Consider the following 24,275-nt stretch of genomic DNA (forward strand, 5'->3'; position numbering starts at 1 on the left):
CTGGGACCCTTTATTTCTTTCTTTCTTTCTTTCACTAAACAAAGGTACCACCTTTCTCCTAACACCCTAACTGCTGGTGTCTACAGCTCTGTACCTCATATGGAGGTGGCAGCTGCACTTTACTTCCTTCCTGACATATAAGGCCAGGAAGAGAGTATAGAGTTTGCTCAGAAGCTTGGTTTACATAGTGGGTGTTGGGTGTGTGGTGGCCCAGTACAGGAATTGTACCCTTGTACCCAGGGGTCAAGTCCTGGGAAAAAATTGTGTGGGAACTCACCCAAGATTTCCACTCAAGGGCTGGTCCCGCAGGACCACTGCTAATGGAAACAGTGTTCCTGCTGTGGAAAAAAGTGCAGGAACGCATGGGAACTTGAGCCCTGCTTGTACCCTTGCTGTCCTGTCTGGCGGACTCTATTGCAGTTTCCCCTGGGTCCACATCCCCCTTATGGACTGCCAAGTGTTAAATATGCAATATTTTCTTATGTTATGTGTTGGTTAATCTTTTGAGGCATGTGTGTCTTTAAATATTGTTGCTAAGCCTATGTAACCAGGGAAGGTGTCAGTGACCAGGTGATTTGTGAGGTGACCTGTAGGACTCCCCAAAACACCTCCTGTATAAACTAAGGGAGGAGCTAGCTGAGTTGAGATGAGTCAGAGGAGCAGAACAGTCAAGACCTGAGAGTGTCTGGTGTCCTGCAGAGTCCCAAGGCCTAATCACACAGCCACGCTTCCACCATCCAATTGCCACAAAGGTGAACATCAAAGCCTGGTAAGCTACACAAGGGGTGAAGTCTAGTCAGTCCTAGTCAAGTCTGTCTAAATTCAGCATGGGTCTGCATAATTCAGCCAAGTCTACTACCAGTCCCAGCGAGCCCACAAGTCTCCTAAGTCACTGGTCATCTCCTTGGGCGTAACTGAGCTGTAAAGACTATTCCATCTGTCTGCCTAAGTAAAGATGCCATTGTTCCGTAACTTGGCATCAGAATCATTATTTGCCCCGCGCCTAGCCCAGGATTCAGCGGCCATACCTCCGGTTGTCCAGAGGTTAACCACGCCCTGGCATCATGAATGCAAGGGGTTAATGTAATCTGCCCCTAACATCTGCTCTCATCACACCCACAACACAGTTGTGTATTAAAATTTCCACCTGCTGGGAGTGGAAATAACTTGGATACTGGCAATTTAACCTCCTAGATGTCATGGTCAACAGTGATTGTGGCATCTAGGTGGTTAAATAGCAGCTGGTGGTCCCATCTGTTATTTAAAATGGCCTATAATATACAATCACCAGTAAAAGCTCATAGGCCTACCATATTGTATACCCTGCTGAAAACAAAACACGTGCATTTATGAAACAGACCAAACATAGTTACTAGTATAGTCTATGTAAGGTCTATTAAAGTAACTAAGTGTACCATAGGTAAACTTTGGCATACATTGGGACATCTTTTTTTGAAGGTACTTCAGGATACACTGGCAGCACAGCCTCAAAACATGATGTAAATTGGGCAATTTATTTATGTTTTATTTATGATATATGTACATTGTATTTATTTATCATATATATAATTTCTATAGTAAAAAATTACTAATGACATTATTACTTTACTAGTGACATAAAGACGGTGACTAAACACTTAGTGCATTCTATTGGCTCTACTAAAAACTTCTAAAATGTTTTTTTATCAGTCAAATGTGGCTTGGATGGTGTTATATGACAGTTCTGATCCTACAGAATAATGAGAATAATAATTATAAGGTCACAGTCTTGTAGCAGCTCGACTACAAACAGGTGTGGTGCAGTCATTGAGCATACATTAAGATGCCAGTGGACCATGTGAGGAGATTTGTTGGCTAATATTACTACAGCTAGCGTTAATCTTTGCAGTTCGCTGAAAGCGATAGACATTTACATTTTGCTGGTTGCTATGGTAACCTCTCACCCTTTGAATTGCACGCTCAGTACATGATCTACAATGGCACTGTTGTAAGCAACACATTGCTAATTGTCAAATTCGAACAAAACCACTTCTGGTGGATTGCATGCAATTAAAATGAGGAATACATTATGTTAGCTTTTGTTCTGATATATTGGATATGGGATCAAATAAATTTGTGTTTTTTTTTAGGTTTGAAAAGAGCGAGGAAAATCCAAGCCCACCCACCTCACCTAGGTAGCCCATTACCTTTCTATTGTCTAAATATCCTCCAAATTGATTTTTTTCTGTAGTGCATTTGTTACATTTGTTATGGCTCTGTTATAAACAGAAGTGATGAACAATCCCCCATATCATTGCTTTCAAACTATTGCCTTATATTTTACAAATACATAATAAATCTTAAATAACATCAGTACATTATATAACCACAGATATGACTGATTTTGAGGCCAGTGTAGCATCTTGCATCAAGACATTGGGTACATTCAACATATTACTGTATGCTTTGACATACAATATACAGTTATCCCTCCACTTACAATGGCCTCAACATACAATAGTTTCAACATACAATGGTCTTTTCTGGACCATTGTAAGTTGAAACCAGACTCAACATACAATGCGACGGACAGTCCAGATCTGTGATACCTGTCAATGGCTGGAAGATCTGACCAATCAGAATGGGCATTCACTGGTAAAACCCCTGTATTACTGAAGCGTATGCACTGACTGATGTCTAGTAGCGCCCCCTACAGTACAGGGAGGTATTACATGTTCTGTACTCTTTACCTGTACCAGGGTTACCTGCTCCTTTGGACACCAGGATAGACTCCATGTTACTTTTTTAGGACATTGCATGTACTGTACAGGACCCAGAAGAAGCTCCTGTCCTCTACATAGACCAGTGTTTCCCAAGCAGGGTGCCCCCAGCTGTTGCAAACTACAACTCCCAGCATGCCCGGACAGCCTTTGGCTGTCCAGGCATGCTGGGAGTTGTAGTTTTGCAACAGCTGGAGACTCCCTGCTTGGGAAACACTGACATAGACAGTGATTTACAGCTCCCAGCAGATCTTTCTTACTTTTATGTGTAAGGACTTGCTTTATCTGTATTAGTTATCTACTTATTTTTCTTTAATCCTCACTGTTTCCTATTTTTTTGATGACATTTTGGTGCCTTTAGAACCAATTACCAGGTTTCCATAGAGTTATGGTCTCAACATACAATGGTTTCAACATACAATGGTCGTCCTGGAACCAATTAATATTGTAACTTGAGGGACCACTGTATACAGTTCACAGGCATTTGTTGATGTGTATAGGTACAGGTATGTTCACATGCAGCAGATGGCCACAGGGGATTGTGCATCACAGAGAAGCATTCTCTTTATTGGGTTACGTGGGGTACTCCTACCCCATTCACTTCTAGGGAAACTGTAGAAACAAAGAAGCAAGTACAGTATGCTGGGGTTGTTATCTGTTTTTATTACTTAGAGACGAATAGAAAGACCTAAAGACCTATATTCATTCCCTGCCTGGATGCCATAGCCAGACGACAGCTGCCTCATAAGGCAGGTCAGGGTCCGAGGTCCACTTATCTGGAGATAGGTGCAGGTCCCACATCACTTAATGTACCTTTATTGAAGAATAAAGTGATTATAGTGCAGAAATGAGCACTATTATTATTTTCTTAAATGTATATCACTTTATTACAGTTTGTAATTTGCTGCATGGAAGAGTTATGGTTCATGATTTAGGGCCTTATAGGTATGCAATAGAAGAGAGAAAGTACTATTCTTTCCCCTTAAAGGGGTACTCCTTTGTTTTTGTTTTTAAATCAACTGGTGTCAGAAAGTTAAACAGATTTGTAAATTACTTCTATTAAAAAAAAATCTTAATCCTTCCAGTACTTTTTAGGGGCTATATACTACAAAAGAAATGCTTTTCTTTTTGGATTTCTCTGATGTCATGACCACAGTGCTCTCTGTTGACATCTCTGTCCATTTTTGGAACTGTCCAGAGCAGGAGAAAATCCCCATAGCAAACATATGCTGCTCTGGACAGTTCCTAAAATGGACAGCAGAGGTCAGCAGAGAGCACTGTGGTCGTGACATCAGAGAAATCCAAAAAGAAAAGCATTTCCTCTGTAGTATACAGCTCATAAAATGTATTGGAGAAATTAAGATTTTTTAATAGAAGACATTTACAAATCTGTTTAACTTTCTGGCACCAGTTGATTTAAAAAAAAAAAAGTTTTCTACAGGAGTACCCCTTTAACTTCTTATTTCTAGTCTTGTACAATGTAATGTTGGGAGCAGCGACTGTCTAGCGACCCACTGGTATACTGAGCACCCGCCCCCACTGGGGCTACGTATGGTTGCTCCTTAGTGCACCCACCTCCCCATTGGACTACAGAGGGTTGCTTCACTCAACCTTAATGAAAAAGTTTTTCATGTAGGGAAATGACGATAGAGCCCATTTCCCATATAATTTTAGCCTAGGTACCACTGTATGCATCGCAGCACACTAGATAAGAGGAGCAGAGAGTCCAGGGATCAATAGGACTCAATGCTATTGTGCATACTTGCTAGTTTGTTCCAGTTAGTGGCAAATTTGCAGACGCATTAAAATCAATGGGTAGCAAACCCGCAGTGGATTAATACAGTGGATTTATGTGCGTGAGATCCTGCAGATCTGATACCCATTGACTTCAGTGGATCTTCAAATCTGCCACTAACTCGAGCAAAATGGCTGCTAACTTGCAACATGTGAGCATACCCTAAATGTAGTTATACATATGTTTTTTGACTGACTGAGTAGACTGGAATTGAGATGTGTGTATGATCAATGTAGGATGCTTGCAGTTCCACTAGCATTTTTTCATTTAAACGTACGGTAGAAGTCTATTATCATTGTATATAAAAATTTGATATATTTGTTTTATCACCATTATTAGGCTTCAAAATGCTGATGGAAAGCCAAAGTTGCCTCCCAGATCACCTATTGCCAAAACTGATGGCCGGTAAGGATATGTTCTTCTCAAATATATATATATATATTCACTCTATTTGTAATTGGAAAACACACTAGCTACTATTGTCACGATTTGGCAGGCTGGAGGTGGATCCTCTGTGTCAGCGAGGGATTGGCGTGGACCGTGTCGGTGGACCGGTTATAAGCTGCTACTGGTATTCACCAGAGCCCGCCGCAAAGCGGGATGGTCTTGCAGCGGCGGTAGCAACCATGTCGTATCCACTGGCAACGGCTCAACCTCTCTGACTGCTGAGATAAGCGCGGCACAAGGGAGTAGACAAGAGCAAGGTCAGACGTAGCAGAAGGTCGGGGCAGGCGGCAAGGTTCGTAGTCTATGGTAATAGCAGGAGGTCAGGAACACAGTAATGATAAACACAGTAGAAGCTTTCTCTAGGCACTAAGGCAACAAGATCCGGCAAGGAAGTGCAAGGGAAGTGAGGTAATATAGCCAGGGAGCAGGTGGAAACTAATTAGGGTGATTGGGCCAGGCACCAATCATTGGTGCACTGGCCCTTTAAATCTCAGAGAGCTGGCACACGCGCCCTAGAGAGCGGAGCCGCGCGCGCCAGAGCATGACAGCCGGGGATCGGGACAGGTGAGTGACTTGGGATGCAATTCGCGAGCGGGCGCGTCCCGCTATGCGAATCGCATCCCCGCCGGCAATGTCAGTGCAGCGCTCCCGGTCAGCGGGTCTGACTGGGGCGCTGCAGGGAGAGAAACGCCGCGAGCGCTTCGGGGAGGAGCAGGGACCCGGAGCGCTCGGCGTAACAACTATTACTAAGTCACCAATTGAAATACAGTTTCTATTGCTATGGGTAAATAGCACCTTAGAATAAAAAATGAATTTTATTACAAGTTTATACCATGAATAAATTATAGCAATTTAGATTATCTACCACTGACCACACAAGTGGATGAACATGCAACTTGTGCATGTCTGAGACATCTGAACAAGGAAAGAAGTTTGTAAAAGAAAATCTCCTTCCTCATAGGCTATGGCAAAAGACATAGATAGACCAGTCACTTCAATAGATAAGACAATAATGCATGAGGGACAATGATTTAAATGGGCACTTTTTTTTTTTATATGTTGCTGTACTTATGTCCTACAACATATTTCTAATATGCTTCAATAATTTTTTGAGTGGTTAAAATATTGTATTTTGCTTTTGAAATCCGGCCACTAGGGGTCTCCCTCCTAGTGGCCGGCTGCAGCCTGCTGTGACGTCACAGCTGAATTCGGACCGATCCCGGCCGCGCATCGGTCCGGATTCAGTCAGCCTGCGCCCGATCCCTGCCTGTCAATCAGACAGTCGGAATTGAGCACTGTGAACGCCGGGGCTGCGCGCATTGGCTCCCGGCACATATGCGTGGTAGCGCGCACTGAAACTCAGTGCTGCGTTGCTGCTGCCTCAGGACGCATGTGTCCTGTACTTGGGTATGTCTGATCTGAGGTCTTATAGGGAGTTATTTCGGGGGGGGGGGGGGGGAAGGGATCGGATTGCGCAGCGGCCGTAGCCATAACAACCATAGATTGTTTTCAACACAGGGTACCTCCAGTTGTTTCACCACTACAACTCCCAGCATGCCCTGATAGCCAATAGATGTCAGGGCAAGCTGGGAGTTGTAGTGGTCAAACTACTGGAGGTACACTGTTTAGGAAAACAATCATTTTGCTTGAAAATTCGCATTTAGAATTCGCATAAAAATTTGCATGTGAAAAACTAACAAAAAAACCCCAATATTCGTCATTACGAATATATAGCACTATATTCTAAATATTCTCGAAATCACGAAGTGCCGATATTAACGATAAAAATTGGCATTACGAATATTCGTGCTCAACACTAATCATGGATAGGATTAAATTACATTAAGTATTGTTTAATAAACTTAACAATAAGCTTGTACAAATGTGTAATACCATGCTTACTATTCTTATTTAAGACCTTCATACCCCAGTAAGCCTGTTATTTCAGAGACTGGAGAGAGAAGAAGCACTGTGGAAAGAAAGCAGAGGTATGACTGTATAAAGCCAGTAGATATCCGTACATTTATTACTTCACAAAAATTAAATAATAAACTAGCCCCGGTGTTCAATTCCTTGTATTTTTCTTCCTCCCAATCTCTTATCATACGTCAGCTATAGGAGCTATCTTTCCCTGTAATATGTGGAGTGTATGAGGGAATTATTAATATGTCCCATCAGCCATTCTGTATATGTCAATACTGGATCACTGCACATGTGGATCCTGCCTAACATGCACAGGACTGCGTGCATTTACACTCATATAATGAATAATTAAGATACATTTACTAGAAGATTTGTAGCAGAAATTTCTGCAGCTAAAATCCAGTTCCTTATATAAACCTACAAAATGCTTGCCCTATATCAATAGAAAAATATACCACAAAATATAATGATCAAAATAAACTTTATTAGAACAAATTTAATCAACACATAATTGGCAATCCCACCCTCCCCCATACAAACAAATACACATGAGACAGCTTAAAACCAAAGATGTGGGAACATCCTGAAATTCATACATATGCTCCCATGAAGTTGATATAATCAAACTAAGATGTAATAAAAAACATTACCAATGGATCACTTATATATATATTGCACACTGCCCAATAGTAATGATGTGCCACTATAAAGTGATTATAAAATACAATATATTACACATGTAAACTTATAAAGTACACACTCAGTTAGGTGCAATGTATAAAAAAGTGGCTAGTGCAGAGTTACATATAGGCAGAGAATAATGGACATTGCACATAAAGTACACAGGTGCCAAAACCATAAGGTGCTATAGTCACAATAAGGAGCTCATCATACAGACCAATGTATAACAATGAAAGTCACTCCAGGATGTTCCCCCACCTCACACTCCGACGCGTTTCGCTATGCTTCCTCTAGGAGGAATTCAGTTCCATTTACCTGAATAGGATGGTTGTCATTGTCAAATATCACATGGATTTTTGCAAGCCTCATTCAAATAAATGGCATAGTTGCAAAATTTCTGCAACAAAATTTGCCGCGTGTAAAAATGTATTTTTTAACCAAAGTCCTCATGTTATGTAATTTATTTATGACATACTTCTGTGTGTACAAATTGTTTTGAATTATCCAATTAACATGGACATTAGGCATCAATAAAAGTTAAGGGGGTACTCCACCCCTAGACATCTTATCCCCAAAGGATGGGGGGATAAGATGTCTGATCATGGGGCGTCTCGCCACTGGGGACCCCTGTGATCTCCCTGCTGCACCCGACGTTCCATTAGAGCGTTGGGTGCAGCGTTGGAGGCTCGTGACATCACAGCCACTCCTGCACGTGATTTTACGGCCACGCCCCCTCCCATAGACTAGCATTGAGGGGGCGTGACCGTGATGTCACAAGCCACCAGCCCGCATTGCCAGTGGCACGGAGCAAAGTGATAGGGGATAAGATGTCTAGGGGTGGAGTACCCTTTAATGCAGAGAAGATGATATAATGTCAGTATAATGTCTATGTACAACTGAACTTACTGTATGTGTACAGTACATGTAGATCATAGTTTTCTCATTTCTGTCCACAGAAGTCAAGATATCGATAATCTCATTGACATTTCAACCTCAACAGTTGTCAACAAAAGGTAATCCATGTATTCTTGTATCTGCAGTCGCACTATGTAAATTATATGTTGAACTATTCTGTTTGCAGTCGGTCATTGTAAACTACATGTTTCTAAAATACCTTTTAGAGGAGTTTTCATTAAACATTGTAAATTGTAAGGATCACTTGAAGAGGTGGTGGTCTCACCTGAGCCCTTGTGCTGAGGGGGCTCAAAGAGATTATTTTAGCACATGGTAGATGGAGCACTGTGTGACAGATTTTGAAGTGGACAAAACAGAATGAAAATCTGTGTATTAAGTGGGAATCTAATCGTAATAGCTGTATACACATAGGCATAGAGCAAAGATGAGAGAGAAGACTCTTTTATACATAATGCATTTAGAACCAGCTGAGATCATCTGTTTCCATGTTTGCTGAGTATTTTTTTCTGAAATTTTTGCTGTGTGTTTTATTGCTTTAATAGTACTCAAGATATTGACAACCTTATTGACATCAAGCATAGCACAGACAAAGGAAACAAAAGGTAAATATGACAGCCTGAGCTTCAGAGAGAGTAGTAAAGCCTTGTATGGATGGGTTTTATAATTTTGCCGATGATTAATATAGTTGGAAGGCAAGATATGAGAACTGGGTAACCCTGATATTTTGTATTTACTTATATAATGTAACACAGAGGTGAAGCTCCATGCATAAGACTGAATTATGGCTACATAAAGGAGCCATATTTTGAATGCCGAGGACAGATCGTGCTTAAGAATCCAATCCTATCTTTGGCACTTGGTATCCTACGTGTTACATTTGTTGCAATTTTTTCATGACAGGAAAGTATTTTCTTAGGCTGCATTCACACCACGTTTTGTACATACGGGTTTCCTGACCGGACCTAAAACCGTAGTATACTACGGTTTTAGGTCCGGTCCAAAACCGCATACGGGTCAAAATTGAGCCGACCGGAGTCACCGTTTGACTCCGGACGGATCATTAAAGTAAATGGAGTCACGGGCTGATCTGGCTGGGGTACGGGAGCGCCTGGTTTGCCCCTCCCCCCGCCGGATCCGGCACCCGTATGTACAAAACGTGGTGTGAATGCATCCTTACTCTTTTGCATCATAAAAAAAAAATGTAGCAAAGGAATAGTCAAATAACCGGTGTTCACACAAGCAGATACAAAAGTAGAAGAAGAATAGTTATTGTGTTTAACTTATGGGGCTTCTGTATAAGAACTGCACAAACAACTGCACAAAAGTTGCATAAAACTGCATGCATGATTTCATTCTTATACAGCCATGTACAGTGAAAGCATATTTCTAAATATGTTGATCTATAAAAAAACTTCTTTCAGTTGTGGCTTTTGCCATTGCTGTTAGTAGACTGGAATGACAAATGCAGTTTTTGAAGCCAAACACAGGAATGAATCCAAAAGTATAGAGAGATATCAGTCCTTCTATTATGTTTCATCTTCATGTATTAAAGGGGTACTCCGCCCCTAGACACTTATCCCCTATGCAAAGGATAGGGGATAAGATGTCTGATCACGGGGGTCTTGCGTTCCCCAGTGGATAGGGGATAAGATATTTACTTCTCCAGTCTTATTCTAACCAACAGCGGGGGTCTAAACACCCAGACCCCCCCCCCCCCCCCCCCCCACCAATCAAAAGTTTTTTTTTTTTTTAATTATAGTAACATTTTAACTATTGGGAGTGAAGAGATGGCAGATGCACCTGAGCATGGGTGCTGAAGGGGTTCAAAAAGTATTTTGGAACATGGTAGATAGGGGACCTTGATGCAGATAATAAAATGACCCTACAAATTACATCTTTATACTCATCTTTCTGTGTGGTAAGTTATGGGTACTAGATTTATAGGGACAGAGCGTTGATCCAGGGATGTATTCAGATTTTCATATTTGGGATCGGGAATGAATTTCCCCCCTGGTATAGGGTAATTGGCATCAGACTCGTAAGGGTGTTTTGTCTTACTCTGGCTCAACACAGTAGAGATATAAATTGAACTTGTTGGGCTTTATCTTTTTGCAAACTTATGAACAATGGGGGAGATTTATCAAACCCTTTGCGGAGAAAAAGTTGTCCAGTTGCCCATAACAACCAATCAGATTGCTTCTTTTATTTTTCAGAGGCCATTTTAAAAATGAAAGAAGCAATCTGGGCAACTGATCAACTTTTCCTCTGTACAGGTTTTGATAAATATTCCCATTTCTAACTATGTTAAGTAGGACTCTCATTGTTATACCTGTATATGCATAGGTAAAGAGCAAAGTGGAAAAAGAAGACTCTTTTATACATATTGTAGTTTCCATGTCTGCTGAGTTGTGTATCTGAGTGGCTCATTTTTTGCTCTATTGTATTGCTTTAATAGTACTCAAGACATTGGTAACCTCATTGACATTAAACCCAGCACAACTAATGGAAACAAAAGGTAAATATTATAACCCAAATGCAAACTGAATACAATTTAAAGGGAGCAGGGTGGGACAAACTTACCGTGATATTTTTTATTTACTCATACAATGGTTATAAAATAAAAGTTAAGCTCCATGCATAAGACTGTACTATGGCTGCAAAAGGGAGCCATATTTTTAGAGCCAATGACAGATTATATTTTGGAATCCATTTGGTATACTATTTTTTGCATTAGTTGACATTTTTTTTATTACATGAAAATATTTTCTTTCTCTTTTGCAACAAAATGCAACAAATAATACAGCAAAGAAATAGTAAAATAACCAGGGTCCACACAAGCAGTTTTAGGTGAAGTAGAGAAGCAGAAGAATAGTTATTACTGCGTAAGTTAGGGTCTTTCTGTTATATTTGTTCTGATCCATTCTTGGCTTTGGCTAAAAAAAAACTTCATAAGAACTTCCCAAAAGTTGCATAAAACTTTGTGTGATTCCATCATTGACTTGACTGGAATGACACGTGCAGTTTTAAGAGCCAAACAGAGGAGTGAATCCAAAAGAGAAGAGATCTGTCTTTCCATTGTACGTTTCCTAATCATGTATCACCTCCTATATTTGGCTCAACAAACCATTAGAATTTGTAATAAGAACAGAAGAATCCAGCTTAGTCCCAGATCAGTGGTGGAGATAGTCTTTACTGCTAGTTTAGAACATAGAACACAGGTAGAGGTGGCAGGATGTGACGGGTTTCGGCCAGGTGCTGGCCTTACTGATAGACTAATTACTGCTACACCGGATCATATATATGCAGGTGGAAGGGAAGACATGAAACAAGCAACACCTGTCGGTTTCACATAAACCCTCCCCTCTCATTCACATAAGACAAGTATGTCTTATGTGAATGAGACAGGTGTTGCTTGTTTCATGTCTTCCCTTCCACCTGCATATATATGATCCGGTGTAGCAGTAATTAGTGTATGAGTAAGGCCAGCACCTGGACGAAACGCATCACATCCTTCCACCTGTACCTGTGTTCTATGTTGTAAAAGTTGCAATAAAGACTATCTCCACCGCTGATCTGGGGCTAAGCTGAATTCTTCCGTTCTTATCATTGCACACAGTACAGTCCGCACTGCTCCATGCTGGGTCCCTGGCTTTAAGGGTGAGCTGAATTGCATTTTCACTATTTTTATTAGAAATTGTAGGTTTGAAATACATATCACTAACAAAGGATCAGGGATCCTGGGGCTGTGGTAATAATAAATCCTGGCCATTGTTTGTAGTGCTTTTAATGGGAACCTGTCATCACTGTCATGCTGCCTGAACATTGAGTCACTAGAGAATTTGCCCACAGCACTAGCAGGGAAAGATCTTTGCTCAAGGCTGGAGGGGCACTGAGAAACCACTGGGAAAAGCCGAGATGACTCGTAATATAGCCAAAATAAAAGTACTGGCAGGTTCCCTTTAGTATTTCACTATAGACTTTAATGTGACATCTGTGAAACCACCCTTAAAAAGTCTTCTTAATACAAAGGGAGAGATTTATCAAAACCCGTGCAGAGGAAACGTTGACCAGTTGCCCATAACAACCAATCAGATTGCTTCTTTCATTTCTCAAAGGCCTTTTCAAAAATGAAAGAAGCGATCTGATTGGTTGCAATGGGCAACCAGGCAACTTTTCCTCTGGACAGGTTTTGATAAATCTCCCCAAAGTGTTTTGCATAAAATGTCTCACAAATCAACTGCTTATGACAGCAACTTCTGTGTATTTAAAAATGTAGCAAAAGATTTGAAGTTATTTGAAGTTATGTTCACATTACATGGAAGGCTCTGTTCAGTCTACATGGTAGATTCTGTCACTGGACACCACTCTGAAAACCCGACAGACCGCATTCTAACTCAATGAGGTCCACAACAACTGTACAATTCAATGAAGCCTACAGCATTAATGCATTACTTTGCATTACGTTATTATCCACATGTAACCTGTATACATTTCTCTGTATCCTTTACAGGGATGGCAACCTTAACAACCTGATTGAAGTAAAGAAGCCAACTGTACAAACCAGGTAACTGTTCCTTCTTTGTGGCCCAGATTTATCAATTTGGCTAAGACAAAAACTGTCCGATTTGCCCAAAGGAACCAATCACTGCTCAGCCTCCATTTTACCAGAGCCCCTGGCCAATAGGTGTTCTGGTAAAATATGAAACCTGAACAGTGATTGGTTGCTATGGGCAAATCAGACTGTATGATAAATCTGGGTCTCTCTGTATCTTTAGAACATTAAGTTGTGATCCCCCCCCATAAAAATTTGTGTAGCATAACAGCAGATTTAGCAATAGTTGTGTATACGTTTCAGTCAATACAAACACATTAGTCAAGTACAAAGAAATTTCATAATATTTTTCTACAACTGCCTTGCAGTTGAAAGGAGCTGTAAAAAAGGTGTAGACAAATAAATGCCTGTAGGACCATATTCATATGTTGCAGATTTTGTGTTAGTAGTATTTTGCATCCTTTTTTTAATTGAAAATCAGGACTGAATGCAAAATTAGTGGAATGTCCATCTGGAAAACAAAGGCGGACATTCCGCAAATTAACATGTTCAGCTAGGACTAGAATCTCTTGAAAATGTGGCAATGTAAAAGGTGACAATGCGTTTCTGAATGCGTTTTTCATGTATCACCTCCTATATTTAGCTCAACAAACCATTAGAAATTGTAATAAGAACGGAAGAATCCAGCTTAGTCCCAGATCAGTGGTGGAGATAGTCTTTACTGCTAGTTTAGAACATAGAACACAGGTAGAGGTGGCAGGATGTGACGGGTTTCGGCCAGGTGCTGGCCTTACTCATACACTAATTACTGCTACACCGGATCATATATATGGAGGTGGAAGGGAAGACATGAAACAAGCAACACCTGTCGGTTTCACATAAACCCTCCCCTCTCATTCACATAAGACAAGTATGTCTATATGTCTTATGTGAATGAGAGGGGAGGGTTTATGTGAAACCGGCAGGTGTTGCTTGTTTCATGTCTTCTCTTCTACCTGCATATATATTATCCAGTGTAGCAGTAATTAGTGTATGAGTAAGGCCAGCACCTGACCGAAACGCTTCACATCCTGCCACCTTTACCTGTGTTCCATGTTCTAAGGCTGCAATAAAGACTATCTCCACCACTGATCTGGGACTAAGCTGGATTCTTCCGTTCTTATGATTGTTTGCACACAGTGCAGTCCGCACTGCTCTGTGCTGGGTCCCTGGCTTTAAGAGTGAGCTGAATTGCTTTTCACTATTTTTATTAGAAATTGTAGGTTTGAAATACATATCACTAACAAAGGACCTCAGTTCCACTGCTACACACAGTACAAAGCCAATCTCAGTGTAGAGTGAGCACTGAACAGCTGATTGTCGGGGGTGCAAGTTATCAACACTCTGGTGATCAACTATTGATGACCTATCTGGCTTCTCTCCCCGGCTCTCTGCTCCCCTCCCATCGCTACCAGCAGACACACTGTGAAGTGCGAGTTGCAGTGTATCTGCACATCCCGCACATCGCGGCTGCTCCCCCGGCTCCCTGAGCTACACAGAGAGTGGCCGCAATGTGTGCGAGTACACTGCAGGGTAACTCGTACATCGCAGTGTGTCTGCTGGTGGCGGCGGATTGCCGCTATTAGCAGGCACAAAGAGGGCAGCACTTTAGGGGCCTTTGTCAGCGGATCCGCAGCTGCGGATCCGCTGACAAATACGCCCGTGTGAATGCACCCTAACAGTGCATAGTGAAAGTATGAACTTAAACTTTTCAACCTTTTGCCACATTTCAGGCTTCAAACATAAAGATATAAAACTTTTTTGTGAAGAATCAACAACAAGTGGGACACAATCATGAAGTGGAACAAAATTTATTGGATATTTCAAACTTTTTTAACAAATAAAAAACTCAAAAATTGGGCGTGCAAAATTATTCAGCCCCCTTAAGTTAATACTTTGTAGCGCCACCTTTTGCTGCGATTACAGCTGTAAGTTGCTTGGGGTATGTCTCTATCAGTTTTGCACATCGAGAGACTGAAATTTTTGCCCATTCCTCCTTGCAAAATAGCTCGAGCTCAGTGAGGTTGGATGAAGAGCGTTTGTGAACAGCAGTTTTCAGTTCTTTTCACAGATTCTCGATTGGATTCAGGTCTGGACTTTGACTTGGCCATTCTAACACCTGGATATGTTTATTTGTGAACCATTCCATTGTAGATTTTGCTTTATGTTTTGGATCATTGTCTTGTTGGAAGGCAAATCTCTGTCCCAATCTCAGGTCTTTTGCAGACTCCATCAGGTTTTCTTCCAGAATGGTCCTGTATTTGGCTCCATCCATCTTCCCATCAATTTTAACCATCTTCCCTGTCCCTGCTGAAGAAAAGCAGGCCCAAACCATGATGCTGCCACCACCATGTTTGACAGTGGGGATGGTGTGTTCAGGGTGATGAGCTGTGTTGCTTTTACGCCAAACATAACGTTTTGCATTGTTGCCAAAAAGTTAGATTTTGGTTTCATCTGACCAGAGCACCTTCTTCCACATGTTTGGAGTGTCTCTCAGTTGGCTTGTGGCAAACTTTGAACAACACTTTTAATGGATATCTTAAGAAATGACTTTCTTCTTGCCACTCTTCCATAAAGGCCAGATTTGTGCAGTGTACGACTGATTGTTGTCCTATGGACAGAGTCTCCCACCTCAGCTGTAGATCTCTGCAGTTCATCCAGAGTGATCATGGGCCTCTTGGCTGCATCTCTGATCAGTCTTCTCCTTGTATGAGCTGAAAGTTTAGAGCGACGGCCAGGTCTTCGTAGATTTGCAGTGGTCTGATACTCCTTCCATTTCAATATTATCGCTTGCACAGTGCTCCTTGGGATGTTTAAAGCTTGGGAAATCTTTTTGTATCCAAATCCAGCTTTAAACTTCTCCACAACAGTATCTCGGACCTGCGTGGTGTGTTCTTTGTTCTTCATGATGCTCTCTGCGCTTTAAATGGATCTCTGAGACTATCACAGTGCTGGTGCATTTATATGGAGAATTGATTACACACAGGTGGATTCTATTTTTCATCATTAGTCATTGGTCAACATTGGATCATTCAGAGATCCTCACTGAACTTCTGGAGAGAGTTTGCTGCACTGAAAGTAAAGGGGATGAATAATTTTGCACGCCCAATTTTTCAGTTTTTTATTTGTTAACAAAGTATGAAATAACCAATAAATTTTGTTCCACTTCATGATTGTGTCCCACTTGTTGTTGATTCTTCACAAAAAATTACAGTTTTATATCTTTATGTTTGAAGCCTGAAATGTGGCAAAAGGTTGAAAAGTTCAAGGGGGCCAAATACTTTCACTATGCACTGAATGTGTGAATTTATCCTAAGATACAGTATTTCCTTCATAAATCTACTTTATAACTTCCATTTTGATCATGATTAAAAATGAGTTCACACCCAGTATTTTGTTCAGTATTTTTGGCCCAAACCAGGAGTGGCACAGGAAAAGTGCAAATCTTTCCACTATAGTCTTTCTACGTGTCAGTTCCATTCCTGACTTGTGTTAAAAAATACTAACCAGAATATTACATGTGAACCCAGCCTCAATGTTTTAAAACACTGAAGCGCAGCATGGAGGGTCAGTGGTTAGCAGTGTTTCCTTGCAGTGTTGGGGTCCCAGGTTCAAATCCAACCTAGGCCAACAACTGCATAGAGTTTGTCTATTCTCCCCTTTGTGTGGGTTTCCAATGGGTTCTCCAGTTTCCTCCCACACTCTAAAAACATACTGGGATTTTTTATTGGGAGGCTCATTGGGGACAGGAACAAATATAACCAACCACAAGCTTTGTGCTATAATTAAAGGGGTTATCAACCATTTGGTCATTTTAGTAGGTACCTGGCAGACAGTAATGGACATGCTTAGGAAGGGTCTGTGCTTGTCTTGGGGCTAAATGGCTATGTTGTGAGATTACCATAACACTGACTAGCTTTTTGTGAACTGATATTTCCTTTTTGAATTTTCTTTTTTGCATACAAATACCATAATTCCTTTTTCCTCCCTCCCACACATCAGTCACCCCACCCATTGAAACATAAATGAGCTGCATCCATTCCAAAGACCTGTAGTTTTCAGTCAGGGTGCCTACAGCTGTTGCATTAGTTGCAGATTGATCTCTCTCCCACCAAGCAATCCCTCCACCCATTGAAGCAGACAGGCTCCCTGTCATCAGCTGACTAGTGAGTCAGGTCTCAGCCACATTGCAAGCTGGGAAAAATCAGACAACAGTCAACAGTCTGTTTGACTGTTGTCAAAAAGACAACAGTCATTGTGTATGCTGTTGAAAATTAATATTGGGGTGAAAATCACAGAATTGTGAGAAAACAGTCACACACAGGTACAGACACTATATTATGAACTACACTAACTTTACAGCATCTGTAGCATAGTCAAATAAAATAAAAAACGTTAGTGCAGTGCCATAATGTTACCATTGTTTACACCATAAAAACTTTATCTCATTTATAAGATGACAAAGGAGAAAGTTCTAATGGGAATTTTTTATTGTATGTCACATTTTCTATACTTTAAATTTCCTTTTAAGAGATCAGCTGGATGAATTTATTGAAATATCAAATGCAGCAAAGAACGTTCACAAAACGTAAGTGTCAAATCAATCTTCCAACACAAAACATGCATTCCTGTGTTTTTTCTATTACATGATTGCAAAAAAAATGAACAATCTTCAATTTAAAAATGTTTGCAAAAAGTCTAATATGAATAAGGCCTTCACACACCTTTCACCTTTTTTTCATTGAAAATAAACATATTTCAAGCATTTTAACTACATTTTCTACAAGCATTTGGTTGCAGATCTAAAAAGCAGTAAAAAAAAATGCATGGTTGTAGTGTGTTTAAAATTTCACTGTAGATACATTAAATGGGTATTCCGGTGTAAAACTTTTTTTATTTTATTTAAATCAACTGGTGCCAGAAAGTTAAACAGATTTGTAAATTACTTCTATTCTCTGCTGACATCTCTGTTCATTTTAAGAGTAGGAGAAAATCCCCATATCAAACATATGCTGCTCTGGATAGCTCCTAAAATGGACAGAGATGTCAGCAGAGAGCACTGTGGCCATGATGTCAGCAGAGAGCTTTGGGTTCCAAAAAGAAAATAATTTCCTCTATAGCATTCAGCAGCTAATAATAAGTACTGGAAGGACTAAGATTTTTTAATAGAAGTAATTTACAAATCTGTTTAACTTTATGGCACCAGTTGATTTAGAAAAAAAAAAGTTTTCCAACGGAGTACCCCTTTAATGTGTCTGAATTGGGGCCCAGATTCTGGTGCTGTGGTCATAATAAATCCTGTCCATTGTTTGCAGTGCTTTTAAAGGGAACCTGTCATCACTGACATGCTGCCTGAACATTGGGTCATTTGCCCACAACACTAGCAGGGAAAGATCTATTACTCAAGGCTGGTGGGGCACTGAGAAACCACTGGGAACAGCCCAACAGGCAAAATAAAAATACTGGCAGGTTCCCATTAGTATTTCACTATAGACTTTAATGTAACATCTGGTTGCAATATTTTTGAAGATATGTTCACATTACATGGAAGGCTCTGTTCAGTCTACATGGTAGATTCTGTCACTGGACACCACTCTGAAAACCCGACAGACCGCATTATAAGTCAATGAGATCCACAACAACTGTATAATTCAATGAAGCCTACAGCATTAATGCATTACTTTGCATTACGTTATTATCCACATGTAACCTGTATACATTTCTCTGTATCCTTTACAGGGATGGCAACCTTAACAACCTGATTGAAGTAAAGAAGCCAACTGTACAAACCAGGTAACTGTTCCTTCTTCGTGGCCCAGATTTATCAATTTGGCTAAGACAAAAACTGTCCGATTTGCCCAAAGGAACCAATCACTGCTCAGCCTCCATTTTACCAGAGCCCCTGGCCAATAGGTGTTCTGGTAAAATATGAAACCTGAACTGTGATTGGTTGCTATGGGCAAATCAGACTGTTTGACTAATCTGGGTCTGTATCTTTAGAACATTAAAGGGGCACTCTGCCCCTAGACATCTTATCCCTCTTATCCCCGCAATCTCCCTGCTCCACCCGGCGTTTGTTTAGAGCATCGGGTGCAAAGCCGGAGGCTTGTGACGTCACAGCCCCACCCTGCTCATGACATCATGGCCACACACCCCCTCAATGCAAGTCTATGGGAGGGGGCGTGACGGCTGCCACGCCCCCTTCCAAAGACTTGCATTGAGGGGGTGTGACCGTGACTTCAAGAGCCTCCGTCCCGCATCGCCAGTCATCCGGCACAGAGCGAAGTTCGCTCCGTGTACTGGATGTCTGAGGTGCCGCAGCCAAGATCACGGGGGTCCCCAGCGGCGGGACCTCCGTGATCAGACATCTTATCCCTATCCTTTGGATAGGGGATAAGATGTCTAGGGGCGGAGTACCCCTTTAAGTTGTGATTCCTCCCCCCCCCCCCCCAGTGAAAATATTTGTAGCATAACAGCAGATTTAATAATAGTTGTGTATACGTTTCAGTCAATACAAACACAATAATCCAGTACAAACAAATTTCTTAATATATTTCTACAACTGCCTTGCAGTTGAAAGGAGCTATAATAATAAAAAAAAAAAACAATTGTGGACAAATGTCTGTGGGGCCATGTTCATAAGATGCTGATTTTTTTGTTAGTAGTATTTTGCATCCTTTTTAATTGGAAATCAGGACTGAATGCAAATAAGAAAATAAGGGTACGTTTAAACAGTGTAAAATTAGCAGAATGTTCGTCTGGAAAACAAAGGCAATACAAACAGAAAAAGATGGGCACCGCGAATGTGTGAGAAAAATGGGTGCATACACGGTTACCAAAAAACAAGACAGTTTAAAGAAAGAAGAAAAAGAATGGTAACCAAAGTGAGTGCACACCAATCACTTTACAATAAAATAAAAGAAATCTATAGTAATGAATGACACAGAAAAACGGGTACAACTATAAAAACACTTAAAAACATACACAAGAAAATACATAGAGCCTAGGAACGTAATCCTAACTCTGTCCCCTGACTCATGCAACAAATAGCAACCCGGGTGACTCAAGTAATGCAAATAAAGGCAGACATTCCACACATTTACATGTTCAGCTGGTGATAGAATCTCTTGAAAATGAGGCAATGCAAAGGTGACAATGCGTTTCTGAATAGATTCTGCTGAAAGAATTAACATGTCAATTCTTTTGGCGCAAATTTGCTGCGGAAATTCCGACGTGTGAACGCTGCAGCAGAATCCAATTAAAAGAAATGGGATACTGCTGCAATGGAAATTTCCGGTGGATTCCGCTATGAAATTACTCTGTGTGAACATGCCCAAACATTCTCTTATTTTGGCTCTACAAATGGATAAAAGACTGACCAAATTCACAAGTGTAAATGAGGCCCTATCACCATACACATTTTCACATCAATCTTGCTGCGGATTTTACCTCTTTCAAGAATATGGCTAGGTTCACACCAAGATCTATGCCCCCGAAGCACGGGGTATGTCAGGAAAATGTCAAAATGACATGCCGACATGTACTTGCTTGGACAGGCAAGAGCCCCATTCATTTCAATGGTCAAAAGCATAGTCGGCTAGTGACTAATGGGGCATTTATCATTGTCTTTAGAGCTGTTTTTGTGTGTAGAGTAGTATTTTTGAAGTGTTTTTGTGTGTATAGTGTCTCTATTTAGGCGCAGCGCTGCACCTAAGGTTATTTTTTGCGCCTTTTGGATTTCAACTTTTATTTATAAAGAGAGTACAGACCAGCTGTTAAGGGTTAGTCTTGTGCAGTGGTAATGAATTTATCAACTGTGACTTTCGCAAAAAAGTCACAATTCTACACTAGCCCAGACCTAGTGTAGCTTTTTGGTGTATGTTAAAGGGGTACTCCGGTGGAAAACTTTTTTTTTAAATCAACTGGTGCCAGAAAGTTAAACAGATTTGTAAATTACTTCTATTAAAAAAACATTAATCCTTCCAGTACTTATTAGCTGCTGAATATTACAGAGGAAATTATTTTCTTTTTGGAACACAGTGCTCTCTGCTGACATCACGAGCACAGTGCTATCTGCTGACATCTCTGTCCATTTTAGGAACTGTCCAGAGCAGCATATGTTTGCTATGGTGATTTTCTTCTACTCTGGTCAGTTCATAAAAAGGACAGAGATGTTAGCAGAGAGCACTGTGCTCGTGATTCAGCAGAGAGCTCTGTGTTCCCAAAAAATATATAATTTCCTCTGTAGTATTCAGCAGCTAATAAGTACCGGAAGGGTTAAGATTTTTTGATAGAAGTAATTTACAAATCTGTTTAACTTTCTGGCACCAGTTGATTTAAAAAATAAAAGTTTCTCCACTGGAGTACCCCTTTAAGAGTGAAATTTCAGGAAATTTGTATCCTCCACAAAATGTATCAAATGCCCTGTGACCATTTAATAAATTTGAAGGAGTCGCGCAAAAAAACACACAAAATAAAAAAAAAACAGAACTAAAAAATGAACTAAATCACACACATCTTAGTAAATGCCCCTCTAAGTTCTGGTCATTTTCCCAATGTATCCAAGTTTTGTCTCATACTGAAAATTGATGCAAGTTGCGTTTCCCAGTCCAAGCCAAAACTTGTATACGCTTGGGAAATTACCCAAATGTTGTCACTAGCCAACTACGCTCAGGCCTTTGAAATGAATGGGGTGTGCATGTCATTTTAACATTTACCCAATGTATAGTTGTGTCAGAGGCACAAATTGTGATGTGAACGAGGCCTAAAACTTGACAAAGGGAATCCACAACAGATAGGACACGCTGCAGACGTTCCACAAGCGTGCTCACAAATCAATGTTAATCTTTTTTCAGCAGCTAATGAATTTTCCAGATCACTATTTAACTGTGGTGTACTATATTGTGGAATCGGCACAGAAATTCTACATCGGTTTTGCAGAAATTTCATGATTTGTGGCCTTGCAGTAAAAGTTGTACTAAAGCGTACTATAATATCAAGTGAGGCTGGGTTCACAAATAGTGTGCTGTGTTGCCAGTCATAAAATCCCCAAACCACACAACTGTTACTGTAAATTGGCATGGTTCTGTTATCCCATTTTTCCTGAAAGTTTTTTATAAACATATTTCCCCGCTGAAAACTGCAATGCCAAAAACCTGCATCACTGAACCTTAGATATTTGCCTTAAAATACAAGCATTTTTGCTGCACTATGATTAGGGGCATAACCCACTACACATGCCTACACGTGAATCCAGCCTAACAGTATGCATGTAAGATATTAATATATTATTACCTTGGTTATATATATATATATATATATATATATATATATATAACTCAATAGGGGTCATATTCAAAATTTTGCACCAAAATTTGGGCAAGAAAATGTTTCCATGAGATCTTCAAAGTGTTTTACCTGAGAATGATCCAATGTTTACACTAGTCACACCAGTTTGGCAAAAGTGGGCGTGGTTATGTTGATTTTATGTTTTACATGATATTATCAAAGGGGTGAGAGTCCATTATACATCAAAAATTTCACAACAGCTCTTTGCTAGTGTAAAAATCACAGAAATGTTTGTAGTTTTTTGTAGTTGATTTCTGATGTGTTTTTCATGGTCTCTACACCTGCACATGTTTTATTTATACAGTTATAGCTTGGATGAGCACTAGTTAGCATGGAATAATATGTGAAATGCTCCTGCACGGATTTTTCGTCATTCAAAATATGCGCCAAAATTGCAGATTTTGGCACAAGTTTTGAATCACGAAGAATCCAAAAGGCAAAAAATTTAAGATGCGGCAAATTTCTTTTGGGGGGGCGCCAAAATAGGTAAAGAGAGGCATGAAAATGAACTCTCACATATATTCATGTTTTCAAAGCAGTACAAGAGACCTGTGAGAGAAAAAAGGTGGCATTAATATTGCTGGAACAAAAATTACAGTAGTTTTTTAATATCGCCCCCAATGTGTGTGTATAGTGGGGATCAAACGTTTAGGCACCCCAGGTAAAAAAAATTATTAATGTGCATAAAGAAACCAAGGAAAGATGGAAAAATCTCCAAAAGGCATCAAATTACAGATTAGACATTCTTATATGTCAACAAAAGTTAGATTTTATTTTCATCATTCACAATTTCAAAATAACAGAAAACAAAAAAATGGCATCTGCAAAAGTTTGGGCACCCTGCAGAGTTAATACTCCTTTGCAAGTATCACAGCTTGTAAACGCTTTTTGTAGCCAGCCAAGAGTCTTTCAATTCTTATTTGAGGTATCTTTGCCCATTCTTCCTTACAAAAGTCTTCCAGTTCTTTGAGATTTTTGGGCTGTCTGTCACCCACTGCTCTATTAAGGTCTATCCATAGATTTTCAATTATGTTGATGTCAGGTGATATGTTCCCTGTGCCACTGGCTGCAATACAACCCCAAAGCATGATTGATCCACCCCCATGCTTAACAGTTAGAGAGAGGTTATTTTCAATAAATTCTATTCCCCTTCTTCTCCAAACGTACCTTTGCTCATTCCGGCCAAAAAGTTCAATTTTAACCTCATCGGTCCAAAATGCATCAGGCTTGTCTATATGTTCTTTTGCAAAGTTCAAACGCTGATTTTTTGTGGTGAGGACGTAGAAGAGGTTTTCTTCTGATGACTCTTCCATGAAGACCATATTTGGTCTTCATAAAGTATCTCTTTATAGTGGAATAGTGTACCACAACTCCAGTGTCTGCCAGATCTTTCTGGAGGGATTGTGCAGTCAAACGTGGGTTTTGAATTGTTTTTCTCACAATCCTGCAAGCTGTTCTGTCTGATATTTTTCTTGGTCTTCCAGATCTTGCTTTAACTTCCACTGTTCCTGATGACTGCCATTTCTTAATTACATTCCAAACAGAGGATATTGACATCAGAAAACATTTTGCTATTTTCTTATAGCCTTATCCAGCTTTGTGAGCGTCAACTATTTTCAGTTTCAGATTTCTAGACAACTGCTTAGAAGAACCCATGGTGCTGATTGTTGGGGCAAGGTCAGATGAGTCTGGACATTTAAAATCTTTGAGATTGACATCACCTGGTCTTCCCAGATGATGATTGAGAACAATCCATGACACTGGCAGGTCTCAGCTTTGCAAAGGGGGCAGGGCATGCTATAAATTCTGCAGGGTG

At 40.3% G+C, this 24,275-nt stretch overlaps 1 protein-coding gene across 2 annotated transcripts in view; it reads left to right on the plus strand.

Moving 5' to 3' along the window:
- SCEL (sciellin) overlaps positions 1-24,275 on the plus strand; it is a 113,895-nt gene that overhangs the window by 74,272 nt on the left and 15,348 nt on the right. For both annotated transcript variants that reach the window (XM_056555566.1, XM_056555567.1), the window contains exons 14-22: positions 2,130-2,174; positions 4,894-4,959; positions 6,918-6,989; positions 8,562-8,618; positions 9,063-9,122; positions 10,976-11,035; positions 13,031-13,084; positions 17,643-17,699; positions 18,851-18,904. In XM_056555566.1, coding sequence (XP_056411541.1) covers positions 2,130-2,174; positions 4,894-4,959; positions 6,918-6,989; positions 8,562-8,618; positions 9,063-9,122; positions 10,976-11,035; positions 13,031-13,084; positions 17,643-17,699; positions 18,851-18,904 — 525 coding nt within the window. The remainder of the gene's footprint in view (positions 1-2,129; positions 2,175-4,893; positions 4,960-6,917; positions 6,990-8,561; positions 8,619-9,062; positions 9,123-10,975; positions 11,036-13,030; positions 13,085-17,642; positions 17,700-18,850; positions 18,905-24,275) is intronic.

This window comes from Hyla sarda, chromosome 2 (assembly GCF_029499605.1).
Source record: "Hyla sarda isolate aHylSar1 chromosome 2, aHylSar1.hap1, whole genome shotgun sequence".
Taxonomy (NCBI): domain Eukaryota; kingdom Metazoa; phylum Chordata; class Amphibia; order Anura; family Hylidae; genus Hyla; species Hyla sarda.